The sequence below is a fragment of the Schistocerca piceifrons genome, chromosome 2, assembly GCF_021461385.2.
Source record: "Schistocerca piceifrons isolate TAMUIC-IGC-003096 chromosome 2, iqSchPice1.1, whole genome shotgun sequence".
NCBI classification, from domain to species: Eukaryota; Metazoa; Arthropoda; class Insecta; order Orthoptera; family Acrididae; genus Schistocerca; species Schistocerca piceifrons.
Genome location: NC_060139.1, coordinates 580,185,507 through 580,210,982, shown reverse-complemented (window position 1 = coordinate 580,210,982; position 25,476 = coordinate 580,185,507). Strand labels below are relative to the sequence as shown.

The 25,476-nt window shown below is 41.7% G+C and overlaps 1 protein-coding gene across 5 annotated transcripts in view; it reads right to left on the bottom strand.

Annotated features, from left to right (window-relative positions):
* LOC124775111 (dehydrogenase/reductase SDR family member 12-like) overlaps positions 1-25,476 on the bottom strand; it is a 92,869-nt gene that overhangs the window by 48,234 nt on the left and 19,159 nt on the right. For all 5 annotated transcript variants that reach the window (XM_047249942.1, XM_047249943.1, XM_047249945.1 and 2 more), the window contains 3 exons: positions 13,903-14,036; positions 4,007-4,102; positions 345-469 (listed from right to left, as the gene is read on the bottom strand). In XM_047249942.1, coding sequence (XP_047105898.1) covers positions 345-469; positions 4,007-4,102; positions 13,903-14,036 — 355 coding nt within the window. The remainder of the gene's footprint in view (positions 1-344; positions 470-4,006; positions 4,103-13,902; positions 14,037-25,476) is intronic.

Sequence of the window (25,476 nt, the reverse complement as noted above, 5' to 3'; positions counted from 1 at the left end):
CTTTCAAATGAATGACCTGAGTACAAATGACAGCTCTACCAATGCACTACCCTATTATACTTTGTGTACACAATACTACCACCATCAAAATATGAGCATATCACTATCCCATGACTTTAATCAGCACAGTGTATACGGTACACTGTACATGGCCAGGCTGTATCATTGATGCTTTTATTCTAAAACAGATGAATTATGCTGACTACATGCTTCACACAAACATAGAAGTTCTATTAACACTACCAGCAGTCTTTCTAAACTAAGAATAACTCACTACCAATACTAAAAGATATTTGTTATTTCTCTTAATTTCATAAAAGAAAATTAGCATGAACCATACTCACTTTTTAAGCAATGGTAGCAACACCCTTGTAAGAATGTGTGTGCCCAATGTATTGGTAGCGAAATTTTTTTCAAGGCCATCTTCATCAGTTTCCCTTTTATTTACCATACACCCTGCATTGTTGATCTACAATAAAAAAAAACATGTATGAGGGAAAAGGTGAAGGAGTTCTACCCATAAAACTTAACAAACCAAGTCAACTCATATACTGTATTTACCAGACTGTAAGATAACAACAAAAATAATCATTTTTGACAATATAATGTAATTGGGTGGATAAAAAAATCTACTCAGAAAGCAGGGGCAGGGGAACACATCCAAAATAATAAAATAAGTATTTTTTTTTTTTTACATGTCTATACACAAAACTTTTTGTGTGTGTGTTCTCCTGTTGCTGCTTGGTGAGTAGACTTTTTAATCAATCTAATTACATTAGGCAGTAAGATAAGGTTTTCTCCTCAAATTTGTCATTTGAAAAATGCAGGGTCACCTTACAACTGTAGATCAAGTAAGCTTTGGTTGCTGAGATCAAAATTTTTACACTGTGTCATAGCTTAAGATAGGAGTTGTCTTGCATTTTCAGATAAAGCTTTAGGAGTTGAGGTCACACACAGATCAAATTTGGTGATCACAGAAGGATGAGATGGGGTGCAGTGGCACCAGTAGAGCAAAATGTGGGAAAGGTATTGATGAGCAGGCAGCAAATTTTGTCATGCTGCCAACTATGGGAATGCATCCCATGTACCTGGCTTTTTATTAACATCTACTACATTTAAATTGTCTAAATCTAAATGTATTTGGAACTGAAGTGATTTTACAAAAGTAGAAATACTCAACAATAGTACACATTTCTACAGGAGACAAATGAATTTTAGTATAAATATGTTCACACAGAACACCCAAAATGTGGCACAATAAACGAAACACAAGGTTTTACAATGGCACTAAAGCAACCGCTGCTCAACAGCATAGTCGATCTTCAAAACTGGCAACAAATTATGAAGTGAAGTGTTAGCCCAAAATGATCTAATTTCTGCTGATTCAGCACTTAAGGAGCCAACAAAGCAAAAAAATGCTGTTATCCAGTTTGCTTAATGTTGTTAAAACAATAAAGTTGAGTGATTGATAATAGATGTTAACCACTGACATGACCTTTGAGAAACATGGATGTATGAGTTTGCAATTTACAAATACAGACAATATGAAACTAATTTTAAGTTAATAGTTATTCAAGACACAGAGGCCATGAACAACTGTGCAGCAGAAAAAAAAATCTGATGTCACAGAAGCAAATGTTCGTAAGTGGCATCAGATGAAGAATAAATCATATATTGCCAGTTCTATATGCCACTCTTTAAGAAGGACCGAATCAGGGAAAGTTTAATTAACTGGAGCAGCAGAATGTTCAATATGTGTGACCAGAACACAATTAAGGCTTCCCAGTCACTCATAAAATTATCAGGTTGAATCCATTGGAGACGAAGAAGAATCCTTCAACTGCTTGCATTGCAGAAATCAAAGCAAGTATGAGCTGAGGCTGGGGCTTAAGTTATGACGCAGAACAACATTAGCTCAGCAACTGCCGGCATATCTGACAAAAACCTACTTGCATATCAGTGTCATAATCTATCTTTGAAAAACCTACAAGCGTTTACAATAGATAGTGTTAACCTTTTTAAACAGATCTTAAGATAGATTGTATCAATAAAGAAGTTTGTAAATTTGATTGGTCAGCAGACATTAAATATAAAAATTTATAAAGGAACCTCTTTAAAAAAAAGGGGGGGGGGGGGCGTTTTACATTCAGGATCATCTTATTGTCGGGTAAATACAGTACCTTAAATTGTCCAACAGACTATTAGAACATGAGAGATCAAGCAGATGTACAGTTAAATAAACATATTATGTACATGAAAGGACAAAACATAACGTCTATATAAACAAACAAAAGAGACTTGTTTGAAAGCAAGAATATTGTGCAACTAAGTTCATTTTGTGATTTATTTCTCTCTTTTTTGCACTGGTTTACGTAATCATCTATTAAATTGCCCATGGTTTTGTTTTGTTTGGTTTTAGGGCACAAAAACGATTGTGTGTCAATCCCAATGAACAGAATAGGAGACAGTTAAACAAGGCACGAGGAAAAAAATTAAATGGCCTTCGCCATATTGCTTCTTCGGCAGATAAAAAGTAAATGGCAGTCGACAGCCCACGCATCATTCACTAAAACGGCTGATAAATCAGATGGTAAATCCAAGCTGGAACGTAAAAAAGAGAGAGAGATAGAGACAGAGAGAGAGAAGAGAAGAGAAGAAGAAAGAAAGGCATTCCAGCAGGAAGTAGTGGACAGTCAAAATTGAGGGGCAGCGCCACTGAGCAAATGACGATGGCTAAAAAGGCAGTGCCCAATACATAGCTGAGTTAAAATGATGTCCTCCTGGCGGGAGGGCCGAGTGAAGGTCATCCAAGGTGCAGGGAGAGGCTTAAGCCAATGCTTATTCCCGTGAATGCCATCCTGGCATAGTGGCTTTGCACAGTAACTGAACCTAGTACCCTAGCACACCTCCCTCCTCATTCCAAATTCCCATTAATACCCCAGTCCACTTGGTATCCCCCAAACTCAAACAGCACTGTTTTTAGGGCGAATACCAAGTGAACTCAGGCATGAATGGGAATTTGGATTGAGGAGGGAGGCATGCTAGGGTATCCGCGCAGTTGCGCAAGGCCGCTGTGTAAAGGTGGCATAATGGTTAGCACATCTGCCAAGTGAGCAAGTAACTCAGGTTCAAATCCCAGGCTTGATACAATTTTTCATTTATTACTTCAGTCTGCAAATACACATCATGTCATTTTTTCATTTATTACTTCAGTCTGCAAATACACATCATGTGTGTTTTGAGACTTGCTTAAGCTCTGGAACCATATAGTTTCATTCGGCTAATGCACCAATGCCTGGGTTTCGGGCAGTATCCGCCATTTCACTTGGTGCTGAGGTGCTATTTCGATACAGTTGGAGTGTCTCTGCAATGCTATCTGAGTTCAGGGGGAATAAACAGTGGGCCCTGGGTGCGAATGGGTATTTGGATTGAGGAATGAGGTATGCTAGAATAGTCTCTGCATTTGTGGAAAGCCACTGTTCAATGGTTGTTGTATGGTTAGCACACCTGCCTAGTGAACAGCAAACACAGGTTCAAATCCCAGTCTTGATACAAATTTTCATTTGTTGCTTCAGTATGCATATATACATCATAGATGTTTGAGACCTGAAAAGGTCTCTGGGGCTATATAGTTTCATTTAATCTTTAATTTGGTTTTATAATCTGCCATTTTTCTGTAGCTTGAAAGTGTCTTAACACCTGGTAAAACACCTTTGGCTCATGCTGGGCATCAAGTCCATTCCAATTCAGTAATGTGTATCACACAGTCTTTTAAAAAATGGCATCTCCATGCACACACTTTCTTTTTTTCACATTATGCATCCAGTTGGTGTTGACTCTACCATCAGTTTTTGGTTATCTTTACTATAGTTTTTAGTAAAAACAAACATTATTACCCACATTATATTTTTGTTAATGCCCAGAGAAAAAGCTTGGAATTTAATTTAGTGAGTTTGAACAATTTATTTCAAAGTTTCAATCTCTCCTGCTAATTTAAAATACATACCAAAACATCAAGTCTCTCTTGAGTTTCCTTAAAGTTCGTCGCAAATTTGTAGACACTTCTTGGCTGAGATAAATCCAATTTATGAGTGTGGATGTTCTGGAGAAAAGAATATACACACATTGCTTTATTAACAATTAACTAAAATAAAAATACAAAAAAAAAACACGCACACACACTATCCACTTCTACGTGAAAAAGAGGACTGAAGCAAAAAAATTGCACCTTTGCACAGATGGAAGAAAAGAACCTTAAGAACACAATAGTGTAGCATTTTTCTGCATTTTATAATTAATTTAAATGGCACTACACGTGTAAAATACAGATTCTGATGTGAATGTTACAACAAAAAGACCAACAAATAATGATGAGTACCTGTTCGATACTGGCCTTCTATACCAGCCACATTTTGACACTGTGCCAACTTACAAGCTTAAAACTGGAAGCTTTAAGAAAAAAGATGGTTGCACTCTGACTTATAATCACCACCACCACCACCACCACCACCACCACCTTTCAAGTTCAGATTGGAAAAGGACTTAGTAGCAAAGTTCCTGATGGGATTTGAATAATAATCAGGGTGTCTGTGCGAACAAGGAAAAAAGTTCCCGTATTTTTCTCGGATAAAAATACGCTTTCTCCCAGGTGAAAACACACTTTTTCCATGTTAAGTGACAGTATACTTTTCCTTGGAACTGTAAAACTTATCAATCCTGTGAATGGTTAGGGTTTTGTACAATGGTGTTGAATTTCCCAGCACTTTAGAAAACGAAACTCAGGGGGAAGGGGGGGGGGGGGGGCGGGGAGAGACAAAAACATGTTTTGGAAAGATGTTTGATGTGCAGCAACGTGTACACTGCATTTTTCGTATTACAAAAGTATAAATTCGAATTCCACCAAACGCTGCATGTTACTTTCCGAAGCAATGAAATCGAGATGCGATGCGCTTTTGTAAGCCAGTCATAGCTCGTGTCACGTGATATCGCCAGCCGATGACTGCAGATATTAAGAGCATAGGACACGTGGTGAAGTTAGCCAATAGAAACATCACTGTGAACTAGCACGAACACACAAACAGGAAAAGTCAATGGTTTAAATTAATATACGTAGTGTTGCTAAAAGAAAAGAAAAGAAAAGAAAAGCTTTCACATATAATATTGGTCACTCAGATTAATAAGCAGCAAGAGAAGTGCCAGTAAAATTTTTAAAGACAACATAAATGTCTGATCTTCTGGGCTCTAAATTCTTCTAAATGGTCATCCTCAAAGAGTTGATTTTTAAGTGGGAGTCAAACGCTCTGTGGTTTAATACATTCATTGTACATTCTCGCACATAGTTCATCTTACATGAAAGGAAATCTACTTTGAAAGTAAAGCTTTTCAAACAACCATTCACAATATTTTCTCATGACCTGTTAGAAATAGGTTCATTTCAGCAGCTGCCAGAGTGCCAGGTAACAGATGTCATTGCGATTGTGCAGCTACAATGATGCAAGAAGCTCCCATGATTGTACATGCAAAACACTAAAAGATCTTACATTATGTAATAGAAGAAACAAGACATTAGAAAATACTCCAAGGGCATCGCAATTTTGTGAACCATTCTAAAAGCATAATTCGGCATAAAATGCACATTCATATGTCCAGATTAGGATTTAAATTTTCTTGGAGTACCAGTGCTGTATTATCTCATGTTTGGTTCTTTATCATGGCATAATCCTAGAAGACGAAAACATGCACTTGAAATGCAACAAGCAGTTGAAACTAGCCAATAGTATGGAATTAAAGACTTCGTTTCAAATAAATTGACTGCCTCAGTGGAAAAGATTAATAAAAGCCAAATTTCTTTAGCAAACCAACAAAAATAACTTCATTGTTCTGCAAGGTGATTAATGCTTAACTGTCAGAAAGGTAGAAATAAAATAAAATCTGAAACTAATAACATATTTTAGCCTTCCGTAATTATGTGAATGTATTTTAATTCACTTGATAGGTCCAGACCACGTGAGAGTAATAAACAAAGACGAAACAGCAAAATCAGTAAACTTAAATACAGGTGACGTGGAGACTACCCATCTCCCCACTACAACTCAAGACTGCTCTGTGCATCAGTCCCAGATCTATGATATGTATTTCCAAACTAGGGCAATACTAGATAGTGGCGCCCCCGCCCCCCTCCCTAGAGTGTTTGAGGTAGGATGCCAAAAACGAAAAAAAAAAAAAAAAAATAGTTTTTTCAAAAATATATTCACTTTGTAGCACACATCTTTCCGAAGAAACTGATACATAAAATACAGGGTTATTACAAATGATTGAAGCGATTTCACAGCTCTACAATAACTTTATTATTTGAGATATTTTCACAATGCTTTGCACACACACACAAAAACTCAAAAAGTTTTTTTAGGCATTCACAAATGTTCGATATGTGCCCCTTTAGTGATTCGGCAGACATCAAGCCGATAATCAAGTTCCTCCCACACTCGGTGCAGCATGTCCCCATCGATGAGTTCGAAAGCATTGTTGATGCGAGCTTGCAGTTCTGGCACGTTTCTCGGTAGAGGAGGTTTAAACACTGAATCTTTCACATAACCCCACAGAAAGAAATCGCAAGGGGTTAAGTCGGGACAGCGTGGAGGCCATGACATGAATTGCTGATCATGATCTCCACCGCGCCGAAAATTCAAAGCGTTTGACTTTGTCATCGGGTGTCATGGCTTGTAGCAATTGTAAACGGTAATGCTTCTGCTTTAGCCTTTTCCGTAAGATTTTCCAAACCGTCGGCTGTGGTACGTTTAGCTCCCTGCTTGCTTTATTCGTCGACTTCCGCGGGCTACGTGTGAAACTTGCCCGCACGCGTTCAACCGTTTCTTCGCTCACTGCAGGCCGACCCATTGATTTCCCCTTACATACGCATCCAGAAGCTTTAAACTGCGCATACCATCACCGAATGGAGTTAGCAGATGGTGGATCTTTGTTGAACTTCGCCCTGAAGTGTCGTTGGCCTGTTATGACTGACTGATGTGAGTGCATTTCAAGCACGACATACGCTTTCTCAGCTCCTGTCGCCATTTTCTCACTGCGCTCTCGAGCGCTCTGGCGGCAGAAACCTGAAGTGAGGCCGCAGCCAAACAAAACTTTATGAGTTTTTCTACGTATCTGTAGTGTGTCGTAACCATATATCAATGAATGGAGCTACAGTGAATTTATGAAATCGCTTCAATCATTTGTAATAGCCCTGTACACGTGTTCGAAGCAATATAAGACATGCTCCTCTTAAAAAACTAAAAATTAATACTGGATGGGATTATTTGTCACCGACAGAACAAGAACTCTTCAGAAAATTTGCACTCTTTATTGCCTATTAGCTAAATAACTCGCTGTTGCAAGTGGCATAACATTAAATATAGGATAAGTAAAACCAATAGAGACAAGAGACAAGCAAGACAGTGCACATTCCTTCAATCCTTAAGTCCTAGGATTTTCTATCTCTAATATTGCTACAGCTTTACATGGCATGCTTTCCTTTCTGGGAAAGAATCTATTACCTCTTCAAAGTTCGTCAAACGTTTTGCAACAGGAAAAAACGAAATATCATTGTCTAATACTGAAAAAGCTGTTAATACAAACAGGACCCCAAGACTGGTGTATTTCTCGATCGGATTATGTGTATTTTTGTTACTGTCTGCTAGATAAAATGAAATAGACCTGCCTAATATTGCAGCAATTGTAGGACACGCCAAATAAATGAGACTGTTTTGGCACAAATGGTCATTTTTATAACAACAGAATACAATTCACAAAGTATCAGTATCAAATGCCTATTACGCCCTATTACAAGTTAAAAGTTTTATGTTAGGAAACAGTTTCACATTTCATTCATATGCTCCAGCTTCTGAAACACGAGATCGAAAAGTAGTAGTATGAAATTTTTATGCAAATTTGGAATCGTCATATTCTTCCATAATTTATGTAATGTCCCTGTTTATTCACCTTCCTCATTCTAATGCACAATCTTGTCATCACTAATTCTGTAACTATTCCTACCAGTGTCAAAAATTATTCATTAGTTAACTTCACTAACCCTGTCACTATCACCAGTTTAGTTACCCCATGTTTATTCTCCAGTTAGGTGTTATAACGTGTTTGTACATCGCATTTTCCATGCTACTCCCCGAATAGAACTTAAACGGTTGCTAGCCATGGACTGTGCAACTGTCCTTTACTAATGTAGTGGTCTGTCCAAAAATTTTCTTCTAAATATCATTTTCTTGGATGAGAAGATAATAAGAAATATTTCTTGCCTGTTATTCCTGTTAGACATTTATTTCCTCTCTGGTAGTCTGAATCTACAGATTTCGCTAGCAATTATAACAACACTGATTATTTGCAAACACAGTCAACCACATGAACAGTGATTGGCATTCAACTGTTCGACTTAATTTCGCTCAGCTCGTATAGCCCCATCCCCTTTTTGTCTGCAGGAAAATTTATTTCTAGATCCGACGGAGATTCCGCAGGCAGAGACATCACGTATACTATGCACACATTCAAAAGTCAACTTAAAATTCATTCAGAAATCAACTTGGAATGTGTTCAAAAGCCAAGAGGGATGCTTTTCAAAGTCATATGAATAATCGATAGAGCAACGCGCGCTGGATGCTAGACACCTTGTGAAACAAAGCTTTTCCCCCCTCAAGAATATGAAGTTGCGCACCCCTCTCCCCTTGAAATTGCTGCCCCGGGGCAGATACCTCAGTTTGCCCTCACCCCCTAGATCCAGGCTTGTTGCGCATATGTGAATCTGGCAGCTTAGGCATGCCACTAACATTTTTCCAGGTAACATCTGGCTGCTTGCTGCTATTTCTTATACAGCTAACTGCCACCCTTCTGTAGCCAGAAGCAGGAGAAGGTTCTAATATTACATGACTCAACTGCACATGCACATGAGCTTACTCGCAATAGCTCAAATGAATCCAATGTAAACGGATGCGACGTCATACTCGTTGGAGGCAATTTGTTGTTGTGAAGCATTGCATAGTCTTCCTAAAGCCAATGACACATTTTGCTGTTGGCAGACACTTTTATGAGCATTGCTTTGTTGTTGAATATGGCGCATTTCCATTGCAATTTAAGTTTTATTTTCGGTTTTTTCTCTCTTTCATGTTTTAGTGCTGTCTTATTATTCTGTAGTAGCAAGATTACAGTAACATCCTTTGTTTAGAGTATTGGTTCTTGCCAGTCAATGTAACAAAAATTTAACTGAAAACTAAAACAATGAAAAATTCAGAATTCTAAAAAATTCCAAGGTTTTCCCAGTATTCTCCTGGATGAAAAAATTCTCGGGTTTTTCCAAGATCTCCTGGGTCGTATACACCCTGAATAATACATCTGAAAGGTAAGATGAGTTTTTCAACAGTATTCCTCTTGAATGCAGGTTTACTAACTTAACACTGTGACATCTTGTTTGGTCCAAGTTTCAGCAATATAGATTTGTTACTGAGAGTGATATTTTTACCACATTTTGGTACTACGATATCCCATCATCAAGTGCCAGAAAACAAGGTAACAGATTAATCTATCACAATACCATGTATACAGACAATCATATAAAATATGGTATACCATCCTGTAGTACAACATACCTTGAAAGTCCTATGCCGTTAGGCACTGTCAAAAGCAAAAATATCACGTTTCACAATTGGTGTGTAACATTTTTAATACTGATTCAAGAGACAGTTGTCCAATGGCTTCACAACAGATAATAATATGGGAATGGTAGTTGTCTTTGGTATGGCTTCACTGATAATGTTTTACAATGTGTAAAATTATGAGGAGACAGAATTGCGGACCATTACTTACCGTATCTTCACAGACTTACCGTACCTTCAGGAAATGAAATTCCAAGCACTGCTGACAAACACTTAAAACAGAAAAACTATTCCTTGCTTCTGAATCTGAAAGATAGGAATAGTTTCTTATACCTTTACATGCTTTACTGGCAATACTTACGATTTCACTGCCTAAAGTTAAGTACCGGCCAACTGTTCTGTCTACGTGTAATTTTACAGTTTTCTAATATGAATTTTCCTTGTCGATGCAATGTTCCACAAGGAGGGCAGTCACAAGTTGAATTTGAGATGTTTCCATGTGAGAAAATTACCTTCTTTTAGGGTTCAAAGCTGGAGTGAGTGTTGATCAGTGGCTTGAATGACTGACTTTAGCATCTGAACTACATAAGACAGGAAAGAAATGACATGAAGATGGAAATAACAGCAAATGGTAAGCTACAGCCAGTATTGCCACAGAATGTGGTCAATGGTACTCTTATTTCTCCCCCTTCAGCAAAGAACAAATAATATGGATTTGTTAAATCAATTAATGTATAGAAAAACTGATTTCTCATTTTTTCTAATGTTTCATGTTGTAATGGAACTGGTTAATGACATTATCTTCAACACAAACCATAACATGTGACACACAGACAAATACTCAATATGTACAAATATTCAGTGCTCAATACACTTTTACAACCAGATACACAAAACATATTTCAGAAATCATATACATTTCAGTTTTCTTTATTATGATTAAATAAATTACAGCCAATTACTTCATTTACGGACAAATATACTAAAATGTTTAGAAAGAAAATATTTCAAAACATGGACAGTTGCGTTCATTTTAATTCTGAAAGAATCTTTTGAAATGATTCAAATTTATCAGTATTACTATTTAAACATCTATCGGAGTCCAATTTGAAGAACTTCTGCAGTGTAAATGTCATGAAATATTGCTGACTTATAAACTGTATCTTTTGGTGTCAAAAATCAATATGTAACTGCAGCACCTTTGAAATGCGATGTGACGTTGAGTATCGCTGGTCACTTTGTATCAGCCTTAGTTGACTTCTGGTGCGTGTTAATGTCAGTCAGTAATCTGGACTCAGTTGTGTTCTGTTGTAAGAAGTAGCATCTTCTGGTCTTACTTGTGAAGTACAATTGGGAATAAACATCTGTGGAGCATCTGCAACTTTTAGTTCAAATACTGATATGCAGCAAAGATATAAAACCTTTTATCCTACTGTACCCAACAGCACGGAATAATCTCAGATCATTGAGCCACCATGAAGAAGCAAGTACAATGGATTACGACAGCAAAGTTAAATTGATATTCTCTATAGTTATCATCCCATTGACATTTGAACACTAATACTTCCCCTTTTATACCCCACTTATTTGCAATACTAGAGAACTACAGGACAATCCAACTCATTACTCAAACGAGGCTTGTAACTTCATTTTTACAAACTAATGAACTTTTGCAGCAGTAAAGATGGGAAACCATTAGAATTACCACTGAATGACGTCCATTCTGTGTAAACTGTAGATGCCATGCAGATATGGCCACTATAGGATCATGTGGGGCGAGACTGCGATCACATGAGGACTGACTTTGGCTGACTATGCACTCACTTATTATTATTATTATTATTATTATTATTATTATTATTATTAAACTGTTAAGGAAATTTAATGTTATTTTTGATTTATATTCATAATCAGTTGCTGTTTGGTTTGCCTGGTGACAAACTGTCATGCTGAGATGCTGTACAGTTGTAGCTGAAATTACAGTATACAGCTATTTCAACTGCAGTTTAAACTCCATTCCACAGCCCACCCCAATAGCTGAACGGTCAGCGCGTTGGAATGCCATGCATGGCAGCCCGGGTTCGATTCCCGGCTGGGGTGGGAGATTTTCTCCCCTCAGGGACTGGGTGTTGTGCTGTCCTGATCATCATTTCATCTCCACTGTCAACGTGCAAGTCGCTCAATGTGGCGTCGCACTCAATAAGACTTGCACCTGGCGGCCAAACTTCCCACTTGGGAACTCCCGGTCACTGATGCCATAAGATCATTTCCATTTTCCCATTCCATAGAAGTATACGTTTATCTCATCAAAACATATATACTTAATTTGAGAGTTCTATTGATTTTTTGTGAAATTACTAATTTTTATTGTCATGCAGAACATGTCAGTATAGATAATTAAAATTTTTCACCAGCATGTAACATGCAGTAAGTTTAGAAAACTTTTTTGACTAAAATATTTATCCACGTCATTCTCTTACTAATGCACCGATTTCATCAGGGCAATATGAAATTAGCAATTTTGAGTAAATTAAGAGTAAACAGCTGTTAAAAGAATTGTCATTGCATACTGACGTGTCAACATTAATTAAGAGTAAATAGCTATTAAAAAATAGTCACTGTAAATTAACATATAAATACCAAGGTCATTACATTAGTTTACAGAGATTCACTGAAGAAAAAAGCTACAGGACAACATCCATGGAAAAAGCAACTGCAATAACTTTCATACGAATCTTTTCATCTCCATTGATGACAGATCAAACTGAATAAGTAGTAGATAGGTAAAAAAAAAAATATACTCACCAAGCGGCAGTAGGAAAGCACACATACAAAAGCTATTACATATACAAGCTTTCGGAGCCAGAGGGTCCTCCTCCTGGCAGTGTCATTGGCAGAAGGGTTGAAGGGGAAGGAAGAGGGCGAAGGAATAGGACTGGCGAGGTTTACGAAAAGTCACCCAAAACTCTGGCTCAGGGTCAAAACTCCACCCCTTTTCCTAAACTTCACCAGTCCTTTTCCTTCGCCTCTCTTCATCCCCTCCAATCCTTTGCCAGAAGAAAGAGCCACTGGCTCCAAAAACTTGCATAAGCAAATAAGCAATACCTTTTGTATGTGTGTTTTCCTGCTGCTGCTTGGTGAGTAGATTTTTTTATCCATCCAATTATATTGTTTTCAAAAACTGATTATTTTCATTGACAAATAAGTAACCGTTTTTAATTAATTCAGCTACAGTATGGATTACACACCTAAAGCAGTTCTGTAATATTATTCAGCATTCTTACTGCTGAATATAGATAAAAGAAAGATACTGCATTTCACTTGTTGTACAACTTGAAGTATTACAAAGCTGAGCCAGGGCCAATACTTGGAGAGATTTCTGAAATTAATACATCATACAAGGACAGCAATCCAGTAAGGTGTGCATAAGTGAAAGAAATGCATAATGTGTTCAGTGCCTGTCTGATGTGTATACCAACTGCACCTACTTGCTCATTCAGTATACTCTTAGGCTTGATTAGAATCCATCTCTAAGATTTTACATGATAATCTTTATGTGAGAAAGGTTTGGAGCCAACTGGTAACATATGAAGTAACCTAAGAATATAAAGCTTAACTTATGGAGATATATCAACATATGGTCATTATGTTCAGTTCTGCGAAGTCAAAATCAATATTTAACACAACTGGAATCAAAATGAGCCCATAACAGTTCAATCCAGCCACACATCCATCAGCTATAGGCCTTTCCTTTATTCTACTAACAGAGCAAGTGTATTGACAAACATGTGGTGAACATTTTCCTCACTGAAAGATGGCGCATCACCCTGATCACACTTCAAGAACATAGGAGAGTAAACAAATTGGTGTACTAGAGTATGACTTGTCAAGCTTCTTAAAATAATACAGAAGTGACTAAATCTGGACTACACCAAATCTTGATCCACAAATGCAAATTCCACCTGAATATTTAATACAAAAACCTCTGAAGTCACTTTATGAAAAATATCTAGCTGCTCCCCACACAATTTCCTCTTTTTTTAATAAATGATACATGCCTGTAAGTGTTCTTCAACATTCTCAGGGGATGGAGCTTTAAAAGTGGTTCTGCATAAGCACAAGACAAAGGGTAGTTGTTTTGAAGCTCTGAAGGTACGTTTTTGGAAACTAAGCAATTTGTACTACTTTATCAAAACTTTGGGAATGACGTTCATGTTTTGTACCCATGAAAGAAATTTTTTTTTCATACCTCATTTTGAGTTGTTTTCACAATCTCATCCTTAACTGCATCTGCACTCTCCGAATTTCTGCAAACCATGTGCACAGTTCCACCTCTTTTTGCTATTTCTAATGTCACACATTTGCCTATTCCACTGTTGGCTCCTGAAAATATCCGAAAAATAGAAAAATCATGATACCAAGTTACTATACGCAAACATTTTGTTGATTTTATGTTTACTTATATCTACTGGTGAGTCTGAATGACACAACTGACAACTGATTCTAATGACAATTAAACATGAAGGTATCAATGCAACTCAGCTTTTGGTTGTCAGTGATGTTCTCACAGAAGTTCACACGTTCTTGTCAGTCAGTCAGCTTTCTTGCAAAATATTATTAAATAGTTGAGTTTCAGCTGTTAGTAATTGAAATTTGTTTCCTTACCTCTTGGTATTTCTGTATGCTCTATAAGCAGTTATTCATTACTGTAATTAGCAGATATTCAATTTCACAATCAGCACCACACATTTACTCATAATGAGGTGACACAAAAGTTTGTTAAATTTTGCTGCTGTAATAAAAGCTTTTGAAATAAGCAACATAAGAAAACAAGTACTCTATCCTCCTCTATTACTGATGCCTCCTCTATTACTGATGGTTCTCTCTCAACAATGGCACAGTTTTTCAGTTTGATTCCTGGGAAAATATTCTTGTTAGGAATTTAAGGTGCACAGAAAAGTTAAAAACATCTTCAAAGTCAGTGAAGTTCCTTTATAGGTTTTTGAACAGAGAATGAAAAAGATGGAAGGCTGAGGAGGCAAGACTGGGCAAATGTGAAAAATGTGGGATCACCTCCCACCTATGTTCCTGTTTAGCTTCCACTATCACATTAGTATCACCTTGGCAAGAATTATTGTGTCCTACCAACACTCCATGCAGATTTCTCAGTCATGTTTCTTCAAGTTTAGCCATAAGGTGTCTAAGTTGTTGGTAATCTGCTTACTTTGTGTAATTCCTGGCCCTGCTGATGAAATTCTGCACCTGGACACTGGCTTAGGAATCCAGCTATGCAGTGTCCCAATATCAGTGGTAGACTAGATTGCAGCAAATCCTAGCACTATGCTGAATTTCCACAGCCGGCAAACTCCTGTCATACCACACCCGGCCAGGGCAAGTATAAATGATCCCAGCTCGACCAGAAGCAGCATTCCTTTGGCATCACATATTCAAATGGAGCAATCTTTACACCAGTCATCAGTTAATGTATGTCTGAGTTACTACCATCTCACCAAGCAGTGTTACCGATTAAGTTAAGCTGCCAGTCTATGAGCCACAAGCTAGCTCAGATGGTTCGTTCTGGGCCTCCAACTGGATCTGCAAAGGTGAGGCCAGCAATCAGGTGCCATCACCTGACACTCCAGCCAGACCCTGAGGGCTCTGGGTTCAACTCAGGGTGTCTACACATTCCTGCCAGATGCCTCAGGCTGCAGACAATGCTGGTCTGCCTAGCTAACTAGTCACACTTTGCTGTGGAGCTGACACCTTTGACACCATACATTTGTCAATAAGTGTGCCACCGTTGACAGCCACTGTTGGACTGCAGCAGTATTCCACTGCCTTAGCATACTACATTACTCGCTGCTAACTAGCTGTGACTAGCTCCTGGGCTACTATGCTGTATGAGAGTTACAGAATAATGAACAACGTTACTGTTGAGTCAGCGTTTGTGACTGTACTTGCTGCAGTACCGGAGAATCTGTCTCACAGTGTCATGCACACACCACTCTGGAAATCCTGCAACAATGGCATCAGATGGCTGTCACATTGATGTAAGAAGAGCAAGTACCTAAAAGCAACATATGGGACATCATCTCAACATGTGTGAAAATGAACCTTTTGCAAGTGACAGGGTTGGGTATTCTGTGTCTTGGTAACTTGAAGAGAAACATGGACATCATACAAGGGAATATAGGCAATCTCCATGCTTAACACTCAAATGTAAGAATTAGGTGTGTTCAGTGGCAGGAAATATGACTGTGCTCTTGATTCCCTTCATGTTGTATTTTTCTTTTTATTGTGAACACAGCCTTAGCAATGAATGAACCAGAGGTGGATGTTACCACAACAGAGGTGGTTCAGACCTTATTGAATCAGAAGATATAAATGCAGGCAGACAATGCAGCAACAGCATTAGAAGAGAGGGACACAATGGCCCAAGTTTGGGATCGAAAGGAATTTTCACCACAGAACTTAAACGTTCAGACAGGGACAACAGTTCACATACGGCAAGAATGCTGTGAACCATACTGTGAGAAAAGCAGGCAAACTGGTCATCCAGAACAGGATTGCAGACAAGCCTAACAGGGGGCATGATAGGTGGACATGGGGTGGGAACAGTAACACATCATCAAATGGCAATGGTGGCTCTGGAGCCACCGTATGGAGCTCCCAATAAATATAAGCACAGCCAAAATGTGTGAGATGGTGGAATTCTGCTTACAATGACAACTTACTGGATGGAAGGAAGTGTAATTTTTTGTTGGACATACATTCACAGGTGTTCCTGGTAAATAGCATAACATGGGAAATAAGAGGTTGAGTCCAATATAATGCAGATTACGTAGAGGGGGTGGAAATGACGTCATTTACAGGGTTTGACAGTAATGAGTTTTTAGGGTAAGTCAAAAAATTTCTGTTTTTGTAAGGAAGTTTGGCCTCATACAGGCAACGGTTACTGTGGTATCTTAGGGTTAGATATTTTCCTTGAACATCACGCTAAACTGATCTAGATCGGTGCATGGTACAATTCGCTGTGACATTGTTCCATATGGGTGGAAACTGCCAACAGTCCAGACTGCCACAAGATTCATACCTGAAGCAAGGGGAACCACTTACACTGCATGCATGGCCACTAAGGATAAATTTGGACAACAAAGTACCACAAGGTGCTGAAAAAATACTGTAGGTGCATGCAGGAAATAATCTGCCAATAAATGTATTGCATGCAGTAGAACCTTTACAGAAAAATGAGGAATGGTGCTTAATATGCAGGAGTTTTGTATGTGTACAGGAGTTAGATGGTGAGAAGATAGTCCCTTTCAGGATAGGTATCTTTGGCACCAGATACATAGAACTGTCCCCAATTTAGAGATCTTGCAGGAATATGATTTAGACAGAACAAATCTGGACCGTAAGCTAATGCAAGTTACCAGTTGAGCAGCATTACAGAAGGCAGTACACCTGGAAGTAGCAGAGAACGTACCAATGGAGCAGTTACTGTTAGAATATGAGGGTCTATTTAATCCTGATGGGTCTTTGCTAACAACCCCAATGACACTACACAGAACTCCAACTGAATGAACTGCCTGTGTATTGTAAACTGTATCTTTTATATCACATCACCTGCAACCTGTTATGGAAGAATTCATTAACCAACCACTACAATATGGTATTCTTGAGAAAAGTACCAGTCCCTGGGGAGCACTAGTGGTAATTATCCCAAAAAAACGTGAAGGTGGAATGAATATGTAGCACTTTTGTTGTGACTGCCAGTACCTTAACAAATGTATGGTTGCAGATGCTTGTCCAATTTGGAATATAATGGAGAATTTGGGACAATTCAGATATTTTTCTACCTTCCATGGATCTGCAGAGTTGTTATCACCATTTAGAAGTAGAAACAGAGGATCACCCATGGTCCCATCAGAACATTTACACAGTATCAGCACATGCTGTTTGGACTGAAAAACACACCAGCCACGTTTCACAACCTCTTATATGGGATACTGCGGGGACTGAAATCTAGATTGTGCATGTTATATTTAGATGACGTAAGTGACTTTGTGAAGAACATGAAAGAGCATTATTGGAGCTAAGGTAAGTATTTAAGTGGTTGCATGTAACACATCTAAGCCCAACCTAGAAAAGTGTCTCTTCAAACTGGAAGGAGTATAATACTTGGCACTAAAAACAGTCGCAAGAGTGTCCAGATGAACCTCAGGAAAATTAAAGCTGTACAGGTTTTCTGGTACTATGTACAGAAAGAGAGGTGCAGCCTTTATTGGGCCTGGAAAATTATCACAGGAAATTTATAACAAAATCTGTGACAATAGCATGGCTGATCACTCATCGACTGAAGAAAGGAGTAACATTACACTGATCTCTGAGGCGTAATTATGTGTTCAGACAATTGAAAGAGTTCCCAACAACCAGAATGATATTAGTTTCCCCAAATAATGAGAAGCAAATTGTGCTGGCAAGCACTGTGAGTAATCATGGGCTTGGCTGTGTATTAAGTCAGGAATTGGATAAAGCAGAACATCTGGGCCCATGGCTCCTATGAGATGAATATGCCATAAAAGAATAACTCTACAAATGAGTCATTTCCAGCATAACATAGATAAGTTATTTGTACAGGAGGAAAATTCAAGATCATACTAGATTATGCAGCAATGAGATAGCTATTATCTTAAAAAAAATTCAAGCATGTTAAAGCGCTGGTTGCTAAAATTCAGTGAATTTTATATTGAGGTTACTCATCGACCAGACAAGCCACTCAGAAATGCCAGTGGCCCGAGTTGGAAAGTTTGTGTGATACAATGAATACTTCTTACCTCTGCACAGTGGCAGGAGACTGAAGCAGCTGACAAGGACTTCAAGCTAATTACAAAGTAACCACAAGTGTAGGAAAGAAGAACAGACAGTTTGTAAATAATGGTGTACATGAGAGAGAGAGAGAGAGAGAGAGAGAGAGAGAGAGAGCACTGCAGACAAAGTGTAGGAGATTTGGACACAGTTGCACCACACTGTTTTAATAGTTCACAAGTCCAGCATCAACTTGGAATTCAGAGAAACAAATTCTCCCTAAGGGGGAGGAAATGTGGCAACATCAGCTTCAGGCAGGACTTCAGTACCAGCCAAGGACATGCGAGCTAGTCACTGGCTTAATTCTGCTGCTGGGCAGAATTAAGCTGTGTTCCACCATCAGCATCTGTAGCACAACACTGCATTTCTATAGGTGGCTATGTGATGGGACACTACCTCCTCTAATAACACAACCGTCCGTAGTGCTCCAAGCTCACCCAGTAGCAACATTCCTCTGGCTCCAGGGATTCGACTGGCTCAGTCTCCAAACCAGTCATCCATCAAATGTGCAGCTAGCTACTGCAGCCTCATTGAGCAGTATCACCAATTGAGCGAAGCCACTAAATAATGAGTCATCAGCTACCCTTCTGGTTCCAGGCTCCAGATTGCATCTGCAAGGTGAGAGTGGCCAGAGGGTGCCACTGCCTTACACTCAAGCTACTCTTTGCCACAGATCTGCAAGCCATCAGCTAGCCCTGATGATTCCAGTCTTTGGACTGTATCAGCAGTGTAAGGCTGGATGGCAGGTGCCACTGCCTGACACTCTAGCCAGTCTCCGCCACTGGTCAGCAAGCTGACACCTATGCCAGATGGTTCCAGGCATCAAACAGGATCGGCAAAGTGGGGCTGGCCAATAGGTGCCACAGCCTGACAATCCAGTCAATCTCTGCTGTTGAGATCCAAGCTGTGAGCTAGTCCTAATGATTCTGGACTTTAAACATGATTTGCAAGGTGAAGGTGGCCAGTGGTTGCCATTTTTTAAGCATTCTGCCCAGTCTCTGCCACTGATCTGCAAGCCGTCAGCTAGGCCTGATGGTTCCATGCTTCTAACTGCATCCACTGGTTGTGACTGGTCGGTGGGTGCCATTGCCCGACAATCCAGCCAGTCTATGCCACTGATCTGCAAGCAATCATCTAACCCACATATTTCTTGGCTTCAAACTGGAACTGCACCGTGAGGCTGGCCAGCGTGTGCCTTTGCACGACACCACAGCCAGTCTCTGCCATTGCTGTACAAGTCATCAGCTATCCCTGATGGTTCCAGCCTTCAAACTGGATCCACACAATGAGGCTGGGTATAGGGTGCCATTGCTTGACACTACAGTCAGCCTCTGAGGGTTCAGAGTTCAACTCCCAGAGTCTGCACATTCCTGCCAGCTGCCTTGAGTCATAGACTATGCTCACCAGCCTAGCTGACTAGCCTCATTGTGCCTTGGAGCTGACACCCTATTTATGTCAGCAAGGTCGCCACAACCACTAGCTGTCATTGCGCTGTGGCAATATTCTTCTGCCTCAGCATACACTATCTCTTGCTACTTATTAACTGCGATCAGCTGCTGGGTTATTTTTGTCAGAGTGCTGTAAGAGAAGTGCCCAATAATAAGAACCATTTTTGTTGAGTATTCATTCTTGAATTTGTGCTCACCACAGTACTGTTGACTCCATATCACAGCTTCCTGCACATACCACTGTGGATTCAGAAGTAACCACCCTGCAAACTGGCATCAGCCAGCTGTAAATGAGAAGTAATTCATAATAATCATTTTTTTCCATCCCATCACTATGAATTAATGGAAATATTTTAAGTGGTGTTTTTAGGATTCAATTATACACTCATGATCATAAAAAAATAAAAAGAACAGAACTCCTGGAATGCCTACAGACAGGAGGTCCATAGTCACAGGACAAGTGCATTAGTTTGCTCTGCAGAAATGATTAGCATTTCAGTCACCTTGATTCAGTACATGTCCTGTTGCCTAGTAAACACAGGGTCTGCCATTGGCCGTGATAACTTGTTCCTCGCATGATGGCACCAACGTGTATAATGCATGAGTGGCATCCTATGGTATAGCCATCCCAAGTTCACCCATAGTCACAGTGCTGGGACTGCACCCTTCGTTCCACCATATGCCACAATTTCCGACTGGTGACAAGTCTAATGAGCTGGATCAAAAGACTGACATCCTGTGACACCAAGAAGGCATGTGTTCGAACACCAACATGTGTTCTTGCATTGTCTTGCTGAAAATAGTGTCTGGGATATTGCACAGTAAGGGTATGGCTACAGGTCACATTATGTCTTTCACATACCTCACACTGGTCACAGTGCCCTGGACACGAACCAACTGTGATTTGTGTTTGTACCCAATAGCACCCCACACCATTAGGCCTCGAGTTGGTGTTTTATGTTGTGCGAATGCAGTCACTGTGATGCCGCTTCCTCCCCCTGACTGCAGCGAACCAAAATATGGCCATCATTTTTAAACAAAAAGACCTGGGATTTATCCAAAAACAGTATCTGATGCCACTCCTGTCCCCAGTGGCATTATTCCAATCATCACTGCCATGTATCACATTTCTGCACATTCATCAAAGGCAGGCACAGAAGTGGCTGATGCACACAAAACCAATGCTGTAATAAATGGCGATGGACTGTCACCCCTGATAGTGAACAATGTGTTCCAGTGTTGGGCCAGAGCTGAGGATGATGGTGATGGTGATCTTCAGATGTGTCAATCTTATCAGAGGTTTTTTTTTTTTTTTTTTTTTGTGGGGTTTAAGGGCGCTCAACTACTGAGGTCATTAGCGCCCAGTCACAGTTGTTAGAGCACATGGAATCTAGTAAAGCTCAAGGGGAGGGGGGGGACACCAGAAAGTCCTGACAAAGATGCAGATAAAATAAGTAAAAAAGTTAGATGTCTTTGGACAAGCCAGTCAAAGTTATAAAATGCAGAACACGAGCAGCTGCTCGAGCGTCATCAGCTAAAATATCCGGTAAAGTAGATGGCAGGGACAGGACAACACGAGATCGACTGAAGCGGGGACACGACAATAAAACATGGCGCACTGTTAGTGCTTGACCACAAGGGCACTGCGGGGCTGGGTCACCGGAGAGCAGGTAGCAGTGGCTAAACCGGCAATGCCCAATCCGCAACCTGGTCAGAAGGACCTCTTCTCGCCGAGATGGTCGGGAGGAGGTTGTCCAAGCAGTTGGGAGCGGTTTTACTGCCCGGAGCTTGTTTCCTTGGAGGGATGACCAAGCATCCCACCACAACGACACAAGCCTCTTACAAACAACCCCAAGAACGTCAGATGACGGGACACAATGGGAGGCTGGCCGAGGCAGGAGGATTGCAGCCTTGGCTGCAGCATCTGCAGCCTCATTCCCAGGCACTCCTACATGTCCGGGAACCCACAGAAAGCTGACAGGAGAACCATTATCAGTGAAAGAATGGAGGGACTGCTGGATCCGTTGAACCAAGGGATGGACCGGATAGGAAGATCCAAGGCTCCGAAGAGCACAGAGTGAGTCAGAGCAGAGTACATACGATGAATGGCGGTGGGGGCGGGCATACTGAATGGCCTGATGGAGAGCAAAAAGCTCGGCCGTAAAGCTGGAACATTGGTCGAGGAGCCGGTATTTAAAGGTGGCGGCCCCAACGACAAAGGCACAGCCGACACCATCGTCAGTTTTGGAGCCATCGGTGTAAATAAAGGTGTGACCGGCAAGTCGAGCACGATGTTCGACAAACCGTGAGCAATACACTGCAGCCGGAGTACCCTCCTTCGGGAGTGAGCTGAGGTCGAGATAAATATGAACCGGAGCCTGGAGCCAAGGTGGTGTCGGGCTCTCACCCTCTCTGAAGGTGGTAGGGAGGGCAAAATCCAATTGTCGAAGCAGGCGACGGAAGCGGACTCTGGGGGGCAGCAGGACAGACACATACAACCCGTACTGACGGTCGAGAGAGTCGGCGAAGAAGGACTGATAAGAGGGGTGGTCGGGCATTGACAACAGCCGGCAGGCATACCGACACAGCAGTACATCGCGCCGGTAGGTCAATGGTAATTCGGCAGCTTCAGCATAAAGACTCTCGACAGGACTAGTGTAGAAGGCTCCGGTCACAAGACGTAACCCCCGATGGTGGATGGAGTTGAGACGGCGTAAGAGGGATGGCCGAGCAGACGAGTAAACGAAGCTCCCATAATCCAGCTTTGATCGGAACCACTAAGAACTCGGAGGACATTAAGGGAACGTGCACAACAGGCCGCCAAATAAGAGACATGCGGAGACCAACAAAGTTTCCTGTCCAATGTGAGCCCTAGAAACTTAGTTGTTTCCACGAATGGGAGAACAATGGGACCGAGATGTAAGGATGGCAGAAGGAACGCTTTATATCGCCAAAAGTTGATACAAACCGTCTTCTCTTCAGAGAACCGGAAGCCATTTGCCACGCTCCATGAGTATAGGCTGTCTAGACAACGCTGAAGGCAGCGCTCCAGGAGGCATGTTCTCTGGGCACTGCAGTAGATTGTGAAGTCATCGACAAAGAGAGAGCCTGAGACATTAGGTGGAATTCAATCCATAATTGGATTGATCGCGATGGCAAAAAGGGCTACGCTCAAGACGGAGCCCTGAGGCACTCCGTTCTCCTGGAGGAAGACGTCGGACAATACGGAACTCACACGTACCCTAAACTTTCAATCCGTTAAAAAGGAATCAATAAAAAGGGGCAGGCGACTGTGTAGGCCCCACCTGTGCATAGTGCGGAGGATACCTCCTCTCCAACAGGTATCATAAGCCTTCTCCAAATCGAAGAACACGGCTACCGTTTGGTGCCTTCGCAAAAAGTTGTTGATGATGAATGTCGACAAGGTCACAAGGTGGTCAACAGTGGAGCGGCGGCGACGAAAGCCGCATTGGACATTGGTAAGTAGCCGTCGAGATTCAAGAATCCATATTAACCGAGCATTAACCATGCACTCCATCACCTTACAGACACAGCTTGTAAGAGAAATGGGGCGGTAACTAGAAGGAAGGTGTCTATCCTCCCTGGGTTTGGGTATAGGAACAACGACGGCGTCACGCCAACGCATGGGGACCTGACCTTCGGTCCAGACGCGATTGTAGGTACGAAGAAGGAAGCTTTTGCCCGCCGGAGAAAAGTGTGCCAGCATCTGAACGTGAATGGCATCTGGCCCCGGAGCAGAGGACCGGGACAGTGCAAGCGCACGTTCGAGTTCCCGCATAGTAAAGGGGGTATTATAAGTTTCCAGATTCAGCGAGTGGAAGGAAGGTCGCCGAGCCTCTTCTGCCTCTTTCCCGGGAAGGAAGACAGGGTGGTAATGGGCAGAGCTTGAAACCTCTGCGAAAAACTGGCCAAAGGCGTTGGAGACAGCCACAGGATCAATAAGGACCTCATTACCTGAGGTCAGGCCAGGTACCGAGGAGTGGGCCTTAATGCCCGACAGCCGGCGCAGGCTACCCCAAACGACAGAAGAGGGAGTAAAACTGTTAAAGGAGCTGGTGAAAGAGGCCCAACAAGCTTTTTTGCTGTCTTTGATGACTCTACGGCAATGCACTCGGAGTCGTTTGTATCCAATACAATTCGCCAACGTAGGATGGCGGCGAAAGGTGCGTAAAGCACGTCGTCGAGCACGGATAGCGTCTCTACAAGCCTCATTCCACCAGGGGACGGAAACATGACGTGAAGAAGAGGTAGTACGAGGAATGGAGCGTTCGGCAGCATTGATGATAACAGCCGTGAGGTCACAACTGAGAAAATCGTGGTCTGGAAAGGTCGCCAGTGAGGAGTAAAGTCCCCAGTCAGCTTTCGGTATGTTCCAGCTCGAAGGACGTGGGGATGGGGTGTGGTGCAGGAGACGAACGACACAGGGGAAGTGGTCGCTCGAATAGCTGTCAGAAAGGACATACCACTCGAACCAACGGGCAAGAGTGGTAGAACAGATCGAGAGGTCCAAGTGGGAGTAGGTATGAGTAGAGTCCGAGAGGAAAGTCGGGGCACCAGTATTGAGACAGACAAGATTGAGATGGTTGAAGACATCCGCCAAGAGGGAGCCTCTTTGACAGGATGCATGAGAGCCCCAAAGGGGATGATTGGCATTGAAGTCGCCAAACAATAAAAACGGCGGAGGAAGCTGAACAATCAGGTACATCATGTCAGCCCGACTAACTGCGGATGACGATGGAGTGTAGATGGTACAAACTGAAAAAGTAAAAGCAGAAAGAGTAATACGGACAGCTATTGCTTGGAGTGGGGTGGTCAATGGGATGGGATGGTAATAGACATCGTCCCGAACGAGCAACATGGCCCCACCATGAGCTGGGATACCGACCACAGGGGTGAGGTCATACCGCTCCGAGGTATAGTGGGTAAAGGCAATACGGTCAGTCGGGCGCAACTTGGTTTCCTGGAGACCAAGGACGAGCGGACAGTGCAGGCGGAGGAGCAGTTGTAATTCCTCCCGATTACATCGAATACCTCTTATGTTCCAATGTAACAAGGCCATCGCTAGTCAAAAAAGAGGGGAAACGAGACGGGGGAAGAGCTGGTCACCTCGACGGCCGCGGAGGGCCAGGTTTCAAGGGAACAACGCTACAACCGGCGGGAGGCGGATCCTGATCCATCGAGTCGTCGCCAGCTGCGGTCGCTGTCCCGGGTTGTGTAGGAGGGGCAGCATCATTTGCCGACGAGAGGCCAGCTGAGCGCCTGGCAGCAGAGCGTCCCGGCGAAACTGAAGACGGCTGGGAGCAGCAACTCACGAATGGAGCGTCAGGCGAAACGCGCCGGGGTGGAGAGGGGGATAGAGACTTCTTCTTGGAGGCCTTCTTGGAAGTCCGAGGAGGCACAGGGATAGTGGGCTGGACCCGAAGAAGGTCCTCACGCGCGGGGTCCGTTTTGGAACGCCGGACCTCGGAAGCTGGGGTCCGGAACGTTTC